The sequence below is a fragment of the Alligator mississippiensis genome, chromosome 7 (assembly GCF_030867095.1).
Source record: "Alligator mississippiensis isolate rAllMis1 chromosome 7, rAllMis1, whole genome shotgun sequence".
NCBI classification, from domain to species: Eukaryota; Metazoa; Chordata; order Crocodylia; family Alligatoridae; genus Alligator; species Alligator mississippiensis.
The window spans coordinates 23,273,799-23,285,978 of record NC_081830.1 but is presented as its reverse complement, the minus strand read 5'-3'; the positions used below and the strand labels follow the sequence as shown (position 1 = coordinate 23,285,978).

Sequence of the window (12,180 nt, the reverse complement as noted above, 5' to 3'; positions counted from 1 at the left end):
ACCTATGTATATGTATTCCAAACTATGTAAGTTATCAGTCCAAAGCCACAAGGCTCAGGAATTACCATACAGTTCATTGGGCTGGGCCCCAGCAGTCAACAGCATTTCAAGCCATGGTGATCCCACAACTCAGCACTACTCAGTATGTGTGTACTCCAGATACTTCCCCCCCCCCCAAAATCCATGTGCTGATTACCCTCCCCTCCCAGTCATGACTGGAACCAGGTGTTCTTGTCAGGAGTCCTGGGATCCTGCCCAAATTTATATGCAGATGAGGTGCAGTGCAATCTGGTCTAGCTCCACCTAATGGAGGATGGGACCAAACTAATCATATAAAAGAAAGAGATGAGGTGACAGAGGGAATCTGGGTGGACTCTTTGGGCCCCTTTGGTGATATTTACCAGACATTTAAGGCTGGCGAAGAAACAGGAATCATTGGAAATGGGAAAGAAAGGTGCAGCTCAGTAGTGGGAGTGAAGAAAAAGTCGAAATGTATACAACATACTGGCTCAACGTGACTGAAAAAAGTGTCTGTGTTGAGGTGAAGGAAGTGTGCTCAATGGGCACTACCATAAATCTTATTGAGGGAGGTTGCACTAACCTATTCTTGTATTTGGTTCCCAACAGCATGTTTGCCCAATATGAGCCATGTGAAAGAACAGGTTAGAAACTATTTAGAAAGGCTGGACACGTACAAGCTCATGGGCCTGGACGTGATGCACTTGAGGGTGCTGAGAGAGTTTGGCCAATGTGATTGCAGAGCTGCAGGCCATCATCTTTGAAAAATTATGGTGATTGGGAGAGGTCCCGGATGATTGGAAAAGGGCAAATATAGTGCCCATCTGTAAGAAAGGGAAGGAGGAGGATCCAGGGAACTACAGGCCAGTCAGCCTCACCTCAGTCCCTGGAGAAATCACGGAGCAGGTCCTCAAGGAATCCATTTCCAAGCACTTGGAAGAGAAGAAGGTGATTAGGAGCAGTGAACATGGATTCACCAAGGGCAAGTCATGGCTGACCAACCTGATTGCCTTCTATGACAAGATGACTGGCTCTGTGGATGTGGGGAGACCAGAGGATGTGGTGCACCCTGACTTTAGTGAGGCTTTTGCTATGGCTCACCATTCCCACAAAATTCTTGCAAGCACACTAGGAAAGTATGGGTTGGATGAATGGTCTATAAGGTGGATACAAAATTGGCTGGATCATCAGGCTTGGAGGGTATTAGTCAATGGCTTGATGTCTAGTTGGCAGCCAGTATCAAGTGGAGTGCCCCAGAGGTCAGTCCTGAGACCAGTTTTGTTCAATATTTTCATCAATGACCTGGAAGATAGAATGGAGTGCACCCTCAGAAAGTTGATGTATGACACCAAGCTGGGGACAGTAACATATACACTGGAGGGTAGGGCTAGGATTCAGAGAGACATTGACAAATTGGAGGACTGGAACAAAAGAAATATCACAAGGTTCAAAAGACAAGTGCAAAGTCCTGCACCTAGGATGAAACAGTCCCATGCACTAGTACACGCTGGGGACCAACTGGCTAAAGCAGCATCTCTGCAGGAAAGGACTTTGGGATTACAGTGGACAATAAGCTGGATACAAGCCAGCAGGGTGCCCTTGTTACCAGGAGGACTAACAGCATCCTGGGCTGCATTAGTAGGAGTACTGCCAGCAGATGGAAGGGAGTGATTCTTTCCCCTCTATTCAGCACTGGCGAGGCCACATCTGGTGTACTGTATTCGGTTTTGCCCCCCCTCCCTACAGAAAGGATGTGGACAAACTGGAGAGTGTCTAGCAGAGGGCAACAGAAATGGTTAGGGAGCATGATTTCTGAGGAGAGGGTGAGGGAACTGGGCTTTTTTAGTTTAGAGAAGAGAAGACTGAAGGGATTTAATAGCAGCCTTCAATTACCTGCAGGGGGGGTCCAAAGAGGATGGAGTTGGACTGCTCTCAGTGGTGACATGACACAACAAGGAGCAATGATCTTGAGTTGCAGCAAGGGAAGTTTAGATTAGGTATTAGGAAAAACTGTCTCATTACGAGGGCGGTAAAACACTGGAACAGGCTATCCAGAGAGGTTGTGGACTTCCTATCCTTGGAGGTTTTTAAGAGCCAGATCGACAAAGCCTTGGCTGGAATGATCTAGTTGGGGCTGGTCCTGCTTTGAACAGGGGGTAGGGACCAGATGACCTCCTGAGGTCCTTTCCAACCTTAATTTTCTATGACTGTGCTTTATAGTGATGGGCAGTGTTGGCTGCATTTAATCAATTTAATATTTGGTTTCCATTACTAAATACATGCTGCTTTTGGCAGCAGTTTAATGATATTTACGTATTTAAAGAGTTTTCCTTGTATGCAAATGTAAGATGAAGGGGTTGTTTCCCCATGCTGATTGCAGGGGAGCGGGGATCTTACCTTGTATTTGGGCACATACAATAGTACAGGAGAAAGGAAACAGTGACCTTGCTAAATGTCTATACATGTAATTCATTGAATTGCTCCTGGAATTTTTAGCAAAATTCTCAGTCTTTTTTGTTTTGATTTCTCATTTAAAATGCCATTAATACTTACAAATGCACGTTGGATTTAAAAAGTCAGATCTTTCTTTGATTTGTAAGTTTTAATAATCTGAATGTTGATCCTATCCCTGCAAAATACCTAGAGAGCTAGAAAAAATAATTTTTATTCTGAAGTAAGCAGTTCAATTTTGATCAATCCGAGTTTGGATTGTAGCTTCACACCGGATGTTCTTAAACTGATGAAATTTTATAGTGTTAGTGGTAGGTCATGATTTTGAGGGCTTCAATTTGCAAGTGCTCAGTCTGAGACACCCACCCTATGTTGCTTTGCAAGTTAAAGACATAGTTCCCAGGGCCGTGGCTCAACATCTGCTAGTTTATCTGCTAGAGACTACTCTCCGCTTTATGAATGTATAGTTGCCTGTAAGGACAGTTTTGGATTGCTTTCATGGTGCATCTCTTACTTTTATACAGCACAGAGCAGGATACATGTATCAACTTTACCTAAATTAAATTAAATGCTCCTTTCTGAAGGATGAGCTTCTCAGCAATCCTCTGTTTTTAAAATGATTCTCTGAGTTCCTGGTCTGGAGTTTATTGAAGAAGACCTTATGGAAAACAGTCAAAACTGGAAACTGGAGCACTTTTAAGTGCACAAGTCACATTTTTCTGTTCCTTGATTGAACAAGCCTACCTCATTAGAATCAGGTTACCCTTGTGAATGCTTCTGTTTGAAGCTTTGCAAATAGCATGCAGCAGTTTCTTAAAATTTGCTGCTTGCTTTGACATTTGTGCTCTTGCTAGCCTATTTACTGGAAATGCATACAAAGTCACTTCAGCTCTACATATTGGAACAAACAGTCATATATGCCTGTGTGCCCACTTAGCACTGTAACTATTTAACAAGATAAAGCTGTACTGAGGAATTCTGGCTAAGTAGTAGCATGTAGCTCATTGAGCAAATAAAGGCAGGAACACTTTCCATCTGTGCAGTTCAGGAAATGGAGAAGGATATTGGAAGTTAGGAGATGTGTTCTATAACTACTGAACTAATAACTTCTGTACCTCACTTTTCCTATCCACAAAATGAAGACATCTTTGCAAAAAGTCTTGAGACCCTCACACAAAAGATGCTATATTACTTTAGTTATGGCAGGTACAGCAGTACCAAGCTTGTCCTAGACACAGTGATTGTGGTATACCTTAATGATTAGGTGACTGGTATTTTTAGGTTCTAGCATTCAGGACAGTGTAGACACTCGTGTCACATTTTTTCCTCCATTTAAGCTAACTGGCTTTGGATCAGCCCCCATTCCTTCAAGATGACATTATGCTTGTATGGCTTCACGTTTGTTTTTTTTCAAACACCAAATACCTACACTTCATTATCATGTTTAATGTTTTTATTTTCAGCTTTAAATGAGCCTACCATAGACTATGGTTTTCAGCGATTGCAGAAGGTCATCCCAAGACATCCTGGTGACCCAGAGAGACTAGCCAAGGTGAAAGACTTGATAACATTCCAACTTCCTTTTCTCATCACATATTAAATATACAGCTATAAGTCAGTGGGAACCAACCTTTTTTGGAAGGCGTGCCACAAATTAGTCTCCAAGTGCTATTCTGATCCCTTTCCTTTACTCTCTCTTCCGCTTAGCTTGCTGCTCCTTGGCCTGCGTTTCCTAAGTTGCTCTGCCTTCTGCTTCCTTCTGCATGCTCAGTGTTGTAGTGACAGGGAGGTGGGGGGGAAGGTCATGCCCCCAGGCTCTGGCCTGGCCCTCCAGGGGACACTTCCGGGTCCGCCACCGGCATTTCCGGCCTTGGCGACCGGCTGCTGGAGGACACCCTCTCTCCCCCACTGCGCTCAGTGATCAGCTGCTGAGGGACCTCTCCCCCTCCCACTTGGCTGCAGACCTGGAGGGGGGTGGGTGCAAGAGACCCACGGTATGCCACTGTGCATGCTCCCTGCCAAATCTCTTTCTTCCTGCTCCATGCACTATTTGCCATTTTGCTGCCCATTCCTTTTCCAGTCTGTGTGCAGCACACACAGAAGCTATCTGTACCATTTGTAACATCCATTTGTTGGCCACCCCTGTTGGAAGTAATTTTTTGCTATTATAGCCCATGTGTTGCATACAAAATTTCTTTTGCTAAGAGTCAGTATCAGAGCTGATAGCCATCAGCTGCAGATACCCTCCTAATGGCTCAGTATGATCTTTGTTTCTTATCTAAAAGTGGCAGTTCTCTGCCTTTAAACAGAATCCTGCTGACCTCAATAACGATTGAGAGGTTCACTAGCACAGAGCCAATCTGGGATAGTCCGTCAGCAAAATCAAACCTTAGTATTACATATTCTGGAACGCTATTGGGCTGTAAAGTATAGTGGGTTCTCTTGATATTTGTAAAACATAGGGCAAAATAGGTCCTGATCGATGACTGGAGCTCTTACGCTTTACCATAATATCAGTAATAATAATCGTAGCCACACTCCAGCATACTCCAGCTAATTAGCATGCGTCAGAGCAGGCATCTGGCATGTGTAAAGGTGCCCAATGTTCTTAAGGAATTTCAGGACTATGGAGAGCTCCTGAATCAAAGGACAGAACAGTGATCAGTCCATTTACAAAAACTATGATCAACGGTGCTGTTTAGGTTCTAGGTTGAGATTTTCCAAAGCGACAGACTAATGATTTTGGGTGACCAACTGGATATACCTCAAAAGGTCCTGATTTTCAAAAGATATGCTTAGCTAGAAAATTGCTAAAATAAAGAATACTTCATAGTGGTTCAAGGTAAACACCACCCAAATCACTTGTCACTTTACAAAAACGTAGCTGCAGTCTGTATTTTCATTACAAAATGGGGCAGCGAACAATTTTCCCCTCCTGTGGAGATCTTAATGTTGTCTTTTTATACATGTCTCTACAAGGAAATGCTGTTGAAAAGGGCTGCTGACCTAGTTGAAGCACTATATGGAACGCCACATAACAACCAGGTCAGAATGTCTCCCTTTTTGAAAACTTCCTTTCAAAATTGTATAAAAATGTTCTCAAAATTAAAAGGATCTTGTTGCTGTTACTGTCATTCAGGATATTATTCTGAAGAGAGCTGCAGATATAGCAGAAGCTCTGTACAGCGTCCCCAGAAATCCCAGCCAAATTCCTGCTTTGTCTAGCTCCCCTGCTCACAGCAGCATGATGGGAATCAACTCCTATGGCAGCCAGTTAGGAGTCAGCATTACAGAGTCAACCCAAGGGAACAACCAAGGTAAAAACTGCATAAAGGGCAAAAGTAAAAATAGAATACTAAAATTTAAATGTTGGCTTCTCAACTTTGATAGCTGCTCAGTGTAACAAGTAGAAAGATGGCTCTGTGGCTTTAACTGCTAGTGTTAATTAACAACCAGGACAAGCCAGTCTCTGTGTATTTCCTGTGTTGTCAACAGTAAGGATTTGGCGTTGCGTGTCACAGCAAAGGAATTTTCAACTAAATTGCTGCTGCAGAATAGGGTCCTGCTTACATTCTCATTGCTTCATAGGACTAGGTAGAATAAACCAAACAAAACAACAAGCGATAACTTAAAATACATTCAGGGAGCAGAAGGCTTGATCCAAAGTCTTTTGGCTTCAGGGGCTTAGAATGGAGCTTCAAAGAACTATTTTAAACACAGAAGCAGGATTTAAGTCTATAATTGAAAGAAGTAGCAGATAAGCTTCTGGGCTTGAAGTATCCAGGAAAGAAGCAGTCTTAATCCAGGTGAAGTATTAGTTCGACCATCTACTTTACCTTAACCTAATTATGTCAATGAATTTGACCACCTGTAAAGGAAATGAGCAGTTAGCTGGGATGGGGGAAATGAAAGGCAAGTTATAGTGGGCCATAAAACCAGTCCCTCTGTTATGGTCATGGGTTTTGTTGTCCATTAAAGTTAGATATTTCTGTTTCTGCCTTCTAAAGCATTGTTTAGGTATCCACGAGGTCAGAGATTGAGCAGTTGCTTTATGAAAACTAGTCTCCCATTAGTGCTGGGTTGTTTTTCCTCCTTTATTATTATTTTTTTTGTGAGAGTTCATTCGGGAGCGATTGACTAGTTGACAAGTTTCACCCATATAGTTTATACAAAGACATAGGATCCATTGGATGAGGTCTATCATCTGCTGTGATGAGTGCATCAGTTTTGTTGTTAGGAGTGTTGGCAGGCTTTGTATTTGTTCTTTGGCAATGGCTGACTCTCATTGAAAATGGGTGGGACTCAGGTGTCTAAATCATTTGTGAAAATGTTATCCACAGTTTCGTTTCTAAAATTTAAGGCTGAATTCCAACTTCTGTTTTTCAGTTATACTTATTCCTGGTAGAACATGAAAGCCAGTAAATGAATCAAACTGCCACCATATAAAAAGGCAGAAGAATCAGTCAAATTTTTAAAAGTTTCTAGTGCAATGTTAACTTGCCAAACTGTATACATCAAATATTTTCTACTGCTGTTCTCCCTGCTGAATGTGAAACTTAATGTATCACTGTTTCTTAGCAATACATGTCACAAAATGCATGCAGTGCAGCAAGGTGTGCCACCGCTAGTTGTCCCTGGGGAACCTAACGTCCACGCTCGTTTGGACACGGCCTTTAAGAGATTTCTTTGAGACAGGGAAATGCAGAAAATAGTTCAACCATATTTGTTGACTCACGGTGAATTGTTTTTGTTTATCAGGTTACATTCGTAATACAAGCAGCATCTCACCTCGAGGTTACTCATCCAGTTCAACACCTCAGCAGTCTAATTATAGCACTTCCAGTAATAGCATGAATGGCTACAGCAATGTTCCCATGTCTAACCTGGGTGTTCCAGGCTCACCTGGATTCATTAATGGCTCTCCAACAGGATCGCCCTATGGAAGTAAGCATTTTTATATCAGATTTTGTTTTTTGCTTAGGTTAAAATGCCATTTCAAAGTTTCTGCTTCTGATTTCTTTCAGCTAAGGATCTCAAATTCTTTAAAAATCTTTATTAGTCCTATTTGATTCCTGTGCTATGTTATGGCTTCCCTATCCCAAAGCCATCAAAAGAATAATGCCTTTGCAGGTAGTCTCAACAGAGACATAAAGTTTGCTTCTGGAAAAGTTTTATAGAACAAGATTATTTTTCTGTAGTCATTTTTAAAATGATCCTATAACATCTTATATCTTTGCTGTGGTGTTCTGTGAAGTGGTTCTAAGACATCAATAAATCATCATTTTCCTTTGGTTATTGGAGTAATTTTTTTAGGAGTATATTACATTTTTACATGGCCCTCTAGGTTGTTTGGCTAGGACTTTCGAACAAACCTAATAGAGGTATTCACCTAAATCACATTAACTTAGATTGGAGTTGTACCAAAAGAGGTAAGATGCTTCTTTGGAAAAGCCCAGCTCATTTGCTGTTAAATTCTGGAAACTGGATGGGTTGTGGAAGCTAAACTAACCCTCTCATCCCTCAAGGTAGTTTCTTCCAGACTGGGTTGAGGTTGGAGAAACTTCCATTTTTCTCTTTTTTGTAATAATCATCCACTTATAGAAAGAGCATTTCAGTCCCTAGGGCTGTGATGCCAGTGCTACATTTACTTTTTCTGGGAGACAAAAAAACCCCCAAACCCAGCCCAACCTGTTGCACGTAATGGCCTTGACTTGTGCCTATAGCTATGTCTTTAGGTCTTGACCCCAAAATCCTTCATCACATGACCATAGGACAAGAACAGACCTCCTAGGTGAGGGTTCAGTCCCCTACTACTGCATGCTACTTCTGTTCAAACTTATCAAACTCTTAATTTAAAATTATTTCAATTTGTTTTTCTCCCTCCCTCCTCTTGGCAGAGTATTCTAGAACTTTACTCCTTTGATTATAGAAACCTGCTCTCATTTCAGCCCAATTGTTTATTATGCCAACATTGTCCTCTTCCTCCCTGGTGTTTACTTGCCTGAGATGTTTCAGTGTAGTCACAAATAATCCCAGTGATCTTTAAATGCCAAGTTTTTTAAGACTCAGACACTTGCAACTACTAACTGCATGTTGTAATACACAAATACAATGAAATTATGAGTAATAATAAACTACAATGAGTCTGCAGGTGTTATCTGCAATGAGTCTGCAATTGTTTTAAAGCACAAGTGAACCTCATAAAATAAAAAAGGATCTGAAACTTGCTGCTTCTATTGTCTACGTACTCACCATATTTCAAAATAAGTAATAAGCAGCTGACCAAAGAGCCTTATAATGAAATGCTGACATACCGTTTAGCTAAAGAAAATATTCCCTCTTTGAAAAAGAATAGATGAAGAGTATGCTCCAAAACTAAAGCTGTGAGCAAAGACAATGTTTCCTTTAATCTCTGAATTCACGTGAATTTCTTGATCTGCTTAATTTTTCATTTTGGTCTTTCCCAATCTGCAGCTACACTGACCTTTTAGAAGACTGAGCGAGTAATCATCATCCATAACACATAATCTATGCTGAATTCCATGTAAAAGATGCCTAAAATCATATAATTCCCATGGAAGTGTTACGTGAATTGAATTAGCAGTAACTGAGACCTCAAGGGAGACCAAGTTCCTAAAGATTTTGATAGCCTGAGCTATGAGAGAGAAACAAAGGGCTGAAAGAGAGTCTGGAAGATCGAATTAATTCCACTTGTGACACTGTTACTGACATGACTTTGGGCAAGTCACTGCCCTACTCTGTGTTTCAGTTTCTCCCATCTGTAAAAAGAAAATATTATTAGGACAACCTGTACACACTATGTAGTGATGCAGTGAGGCTTAATTATGGCCCAGCTCTGTTCTTACTGAAGACAGGTTCATAGCTCAGACTGAGTTTAGTGATGCAGGATTATGGCTAAAATGCTTTGAGTTCCTTCGCTGAAAGTAGCTAGAGTGCAAAGCATTCCTTTTTTTTATTAAAGCACATGTCCTAGATCTAGTCCAACAGAGTCAGATTCTGTGCTCTATATTATGATGATCAAACTAGATGATCCTGATGCTTCTTTCTGGCTCTGAAATCTGCTGCGGTGATGTAAGGCAAGAAGTAACACACAAACGTGGATACAGGGTCCACTGCTTGTCCAGTTTTAGTCAGTGGCAGTTCTGCCATTGACTTCATTGGGAACAGGATAGGCCCTATAGCTATGGCTACAGCCATTTCAGCCTAAAATTCATTTAAAGCCTGAGTTTTCTGGTTTCAAACTCCAGCTCACATGAACTGTGATTTTGTTTTTCCTGTCTTGTTTTCTAGAAGTATAAAATTCCCATTAAGGTTATTTTTCTTGATGAAAATGAAACAGGTGCTTCAAATTACATGTTTAAAAATAATACTGCATATAGGGTTGTTTGTTTTTTTCCCCTCTACTGCTGGTAAGGGAGTGTTTCTGGATTTGGGGGGGGAGGGATTAAATCTGTATTAGGTGTGTATGACTCCTCTTTTTCCACTAGGAAAAGAGTAAAGAAAATGAAATATTTTGTTACTGTTTTTAGCTTTGAGTTCAGAATCAAATCTAAAATTAATTTTATATCCTTGAGGTAATATGGACATTTCTGCAAACCTATTTATAGGTTGTAGTTAGTTTGATTAGTCCTACTCTCTCCAGTCTAAATGACAAATTTAGTCTCATTTTGCTTTTCTTTCCACTGTGTCCCTTCATTTGGTCTTGCTATTGCAAGTATAAAAGCATTATTTTCTGCAGTTCTCATAGCAACAGTTTTTGCCCCTTTTTAGATCGCCTCCGAAAATATTATTGCCCAGGTCTGTAGTTAATCAGAGCAGAAGATTAAAAAATATTTTATCTTGGGAAAACTGTTCTTAACTCTTAAATATTACTAGTCTATGTAAACCATATCCCAAAATGCTTTAAATATAATTGTATTTTCTTTCATTGTGTAATAGTTGAGCCTGGTTTAGTGATGGAGAAAACTTGGAAAACAATGGATGTAAACATTTCGGGCAATTTTACTGAGATCTTATTAATTTCATTTTTTAAAAGGACTGCTCTTTTTTCATTTTGCAGTAATGTCTTCAAGTCCAACAGTTGGCTCTTCTAGCACTTCTTCCATCCTTCCATTCTCCTCCTCTGTCTTCCCTGCTGTCAAACAGAAGAGTGCCTTTGCTCCTGTCATCAGACCCCAAGGGTCTCCTTCCCCTGCCTGCTCTAGTGGCAATGGAAATGGGTTTAGAGGTAAGACATTTACAATTGACTTTCAGCCTTCATGTACACAGCCCACTGCATCCTGTACATAACAGTAGGATTTATATACTACTACTGTGCTAATGACTTGTATAATAGTGAATTCTGAATTCCAGATGATAAAATAGTGATGGGTATTTTTTTTTTTTGAAGGACATGAGAATAAAATCACAGGTGAAATAATTGTTCTGGACTTAAACTCTTTAGTTTGTTATGACAAATAAACCAAATGTAGATTGCTGCAAGCCTCTATCTTTTCATTTCTCTAGTACATGGAGAAAACTGATTTTAAGAGCACAGCCAAATCCAGAGCCAAAGGCTGGGAGGGATTTACTCAGGTCATCTAGTCCAACTCCCTGCCTGAGGCAGAATCATCCAGAGCATCCTATACAAATCCATAATCTAACCTTTTAGTAAAACATCAACCCGGACACAACACAAGATATAACACTCTTAATCTGCTATAGGTAAAGCAGCGGGACCACAGCAGCCAATGTCCTGCTTCTGTAAAAGGTTATTAATATACTCTCAAGAGATCCCAGGTAGAGGAACATGCCCCATGCTAGAAAGGAAAGCACAAAACTCCACAGTCCATACCAATCTGACCATGAGATAAAATTCCTTCCTGACCCCAAATATGGCAACTGGCCTGACCCTGAGTGAAGAGGCAGGACATTCTAGCCAGAAACCTCAGCCTTTAAATCCCAGCAGGAGCACTGGCACATGCTAGTCAAAATCCCCAGCCTTGGTTGCAGCCAACAACCAATACCTCTAGGGGGCGGGGGAAAAGAAAGAAGAAAAAAAAAGCTCTGACACATAACAAAAGTTAGCAGGGGGGAAGAGCATGCGACAACCAGCAAAGTCCAGAAGCATGGGAAATACCCATTAGCAGAACAAAGGCATAGCTACAACTATATCATCCCTGACCAGTGGCTGTCCAACCTGTTCTTGAATAACTCCAATGATGGAAAGTCCACAACTTCCCTATGCAGTCTATGCCACTGCATCACTGTTCTAACAGTGAAGATGTTTTCCCTGATATCCAGGCACTGGGTCCACATCCTGATCTCTGCAACAGGAGAGAAAAGGTGTCCTCCCTCTTGAGAGAAATGGTTGAGGATCTGGCCTACTCATTGGGTTCATGCCTTTGGAAAGTAATGGCCGCGTCTTGGGCTGCAGGGACTCTTAAACTAAAAAAAAGCCTGCCTACATATGCAGCTCTGTATAATTTCTTGAAACCTGCAGGAGGGTTTAAGATCATGCAGGACATTAAGCCCTATAGTGCATTCACAGGCATTTTAAAAGGTCAAACCAAATGTGAATAGTGAGATGAGAATGGAAACCTGTGCTAAATTCCTTCCCTTAACAGCCTGGTAAATATAGTCCAACCCCTGATAAAAATAAAACCTTTATAAGACCTATGAAATGATCCAGTTCCTTTAGGATTGATGAGA

At 41.0% G+C, this 12,180-nt stretch overlaps 1 protein-coding gene across 2 annotated transcripts in view; it reads left to right on the top strand.

The window, feature by feature from the left end:
• Positions 1-12,180, top strand: part of EBF2 (EBF transcription factor 2) — a 238,920-nt gene that overhangs the window by 212,856 nt on the left and 13,884 nt on the right. For both annotated transcript variants that reach the window (XM_014606430.3, XM_014606429.3), the window contains 5 exons: positions 3,933-4,021; positions 5,449-5,514; positions 5,609-5,786; positions 7,228-7,413; positions 10,550-10,717. In XM_014606430.3, coding sequence (XP_014461916.2) covers positions 3,933-4,021; positions 5,449-5,514; positions 5,609-5,786; positions 7,228-7,413; positions 10,550-10,717 — 687 coding nt within the window. The remainder of the gene's footprint in view (positions 1-3,932; positions 4,022-5,448; positions 5,515-5,608; positions 5,787-7,227; positions 7,414-10,549; positions 10,718-12,180) is intronic.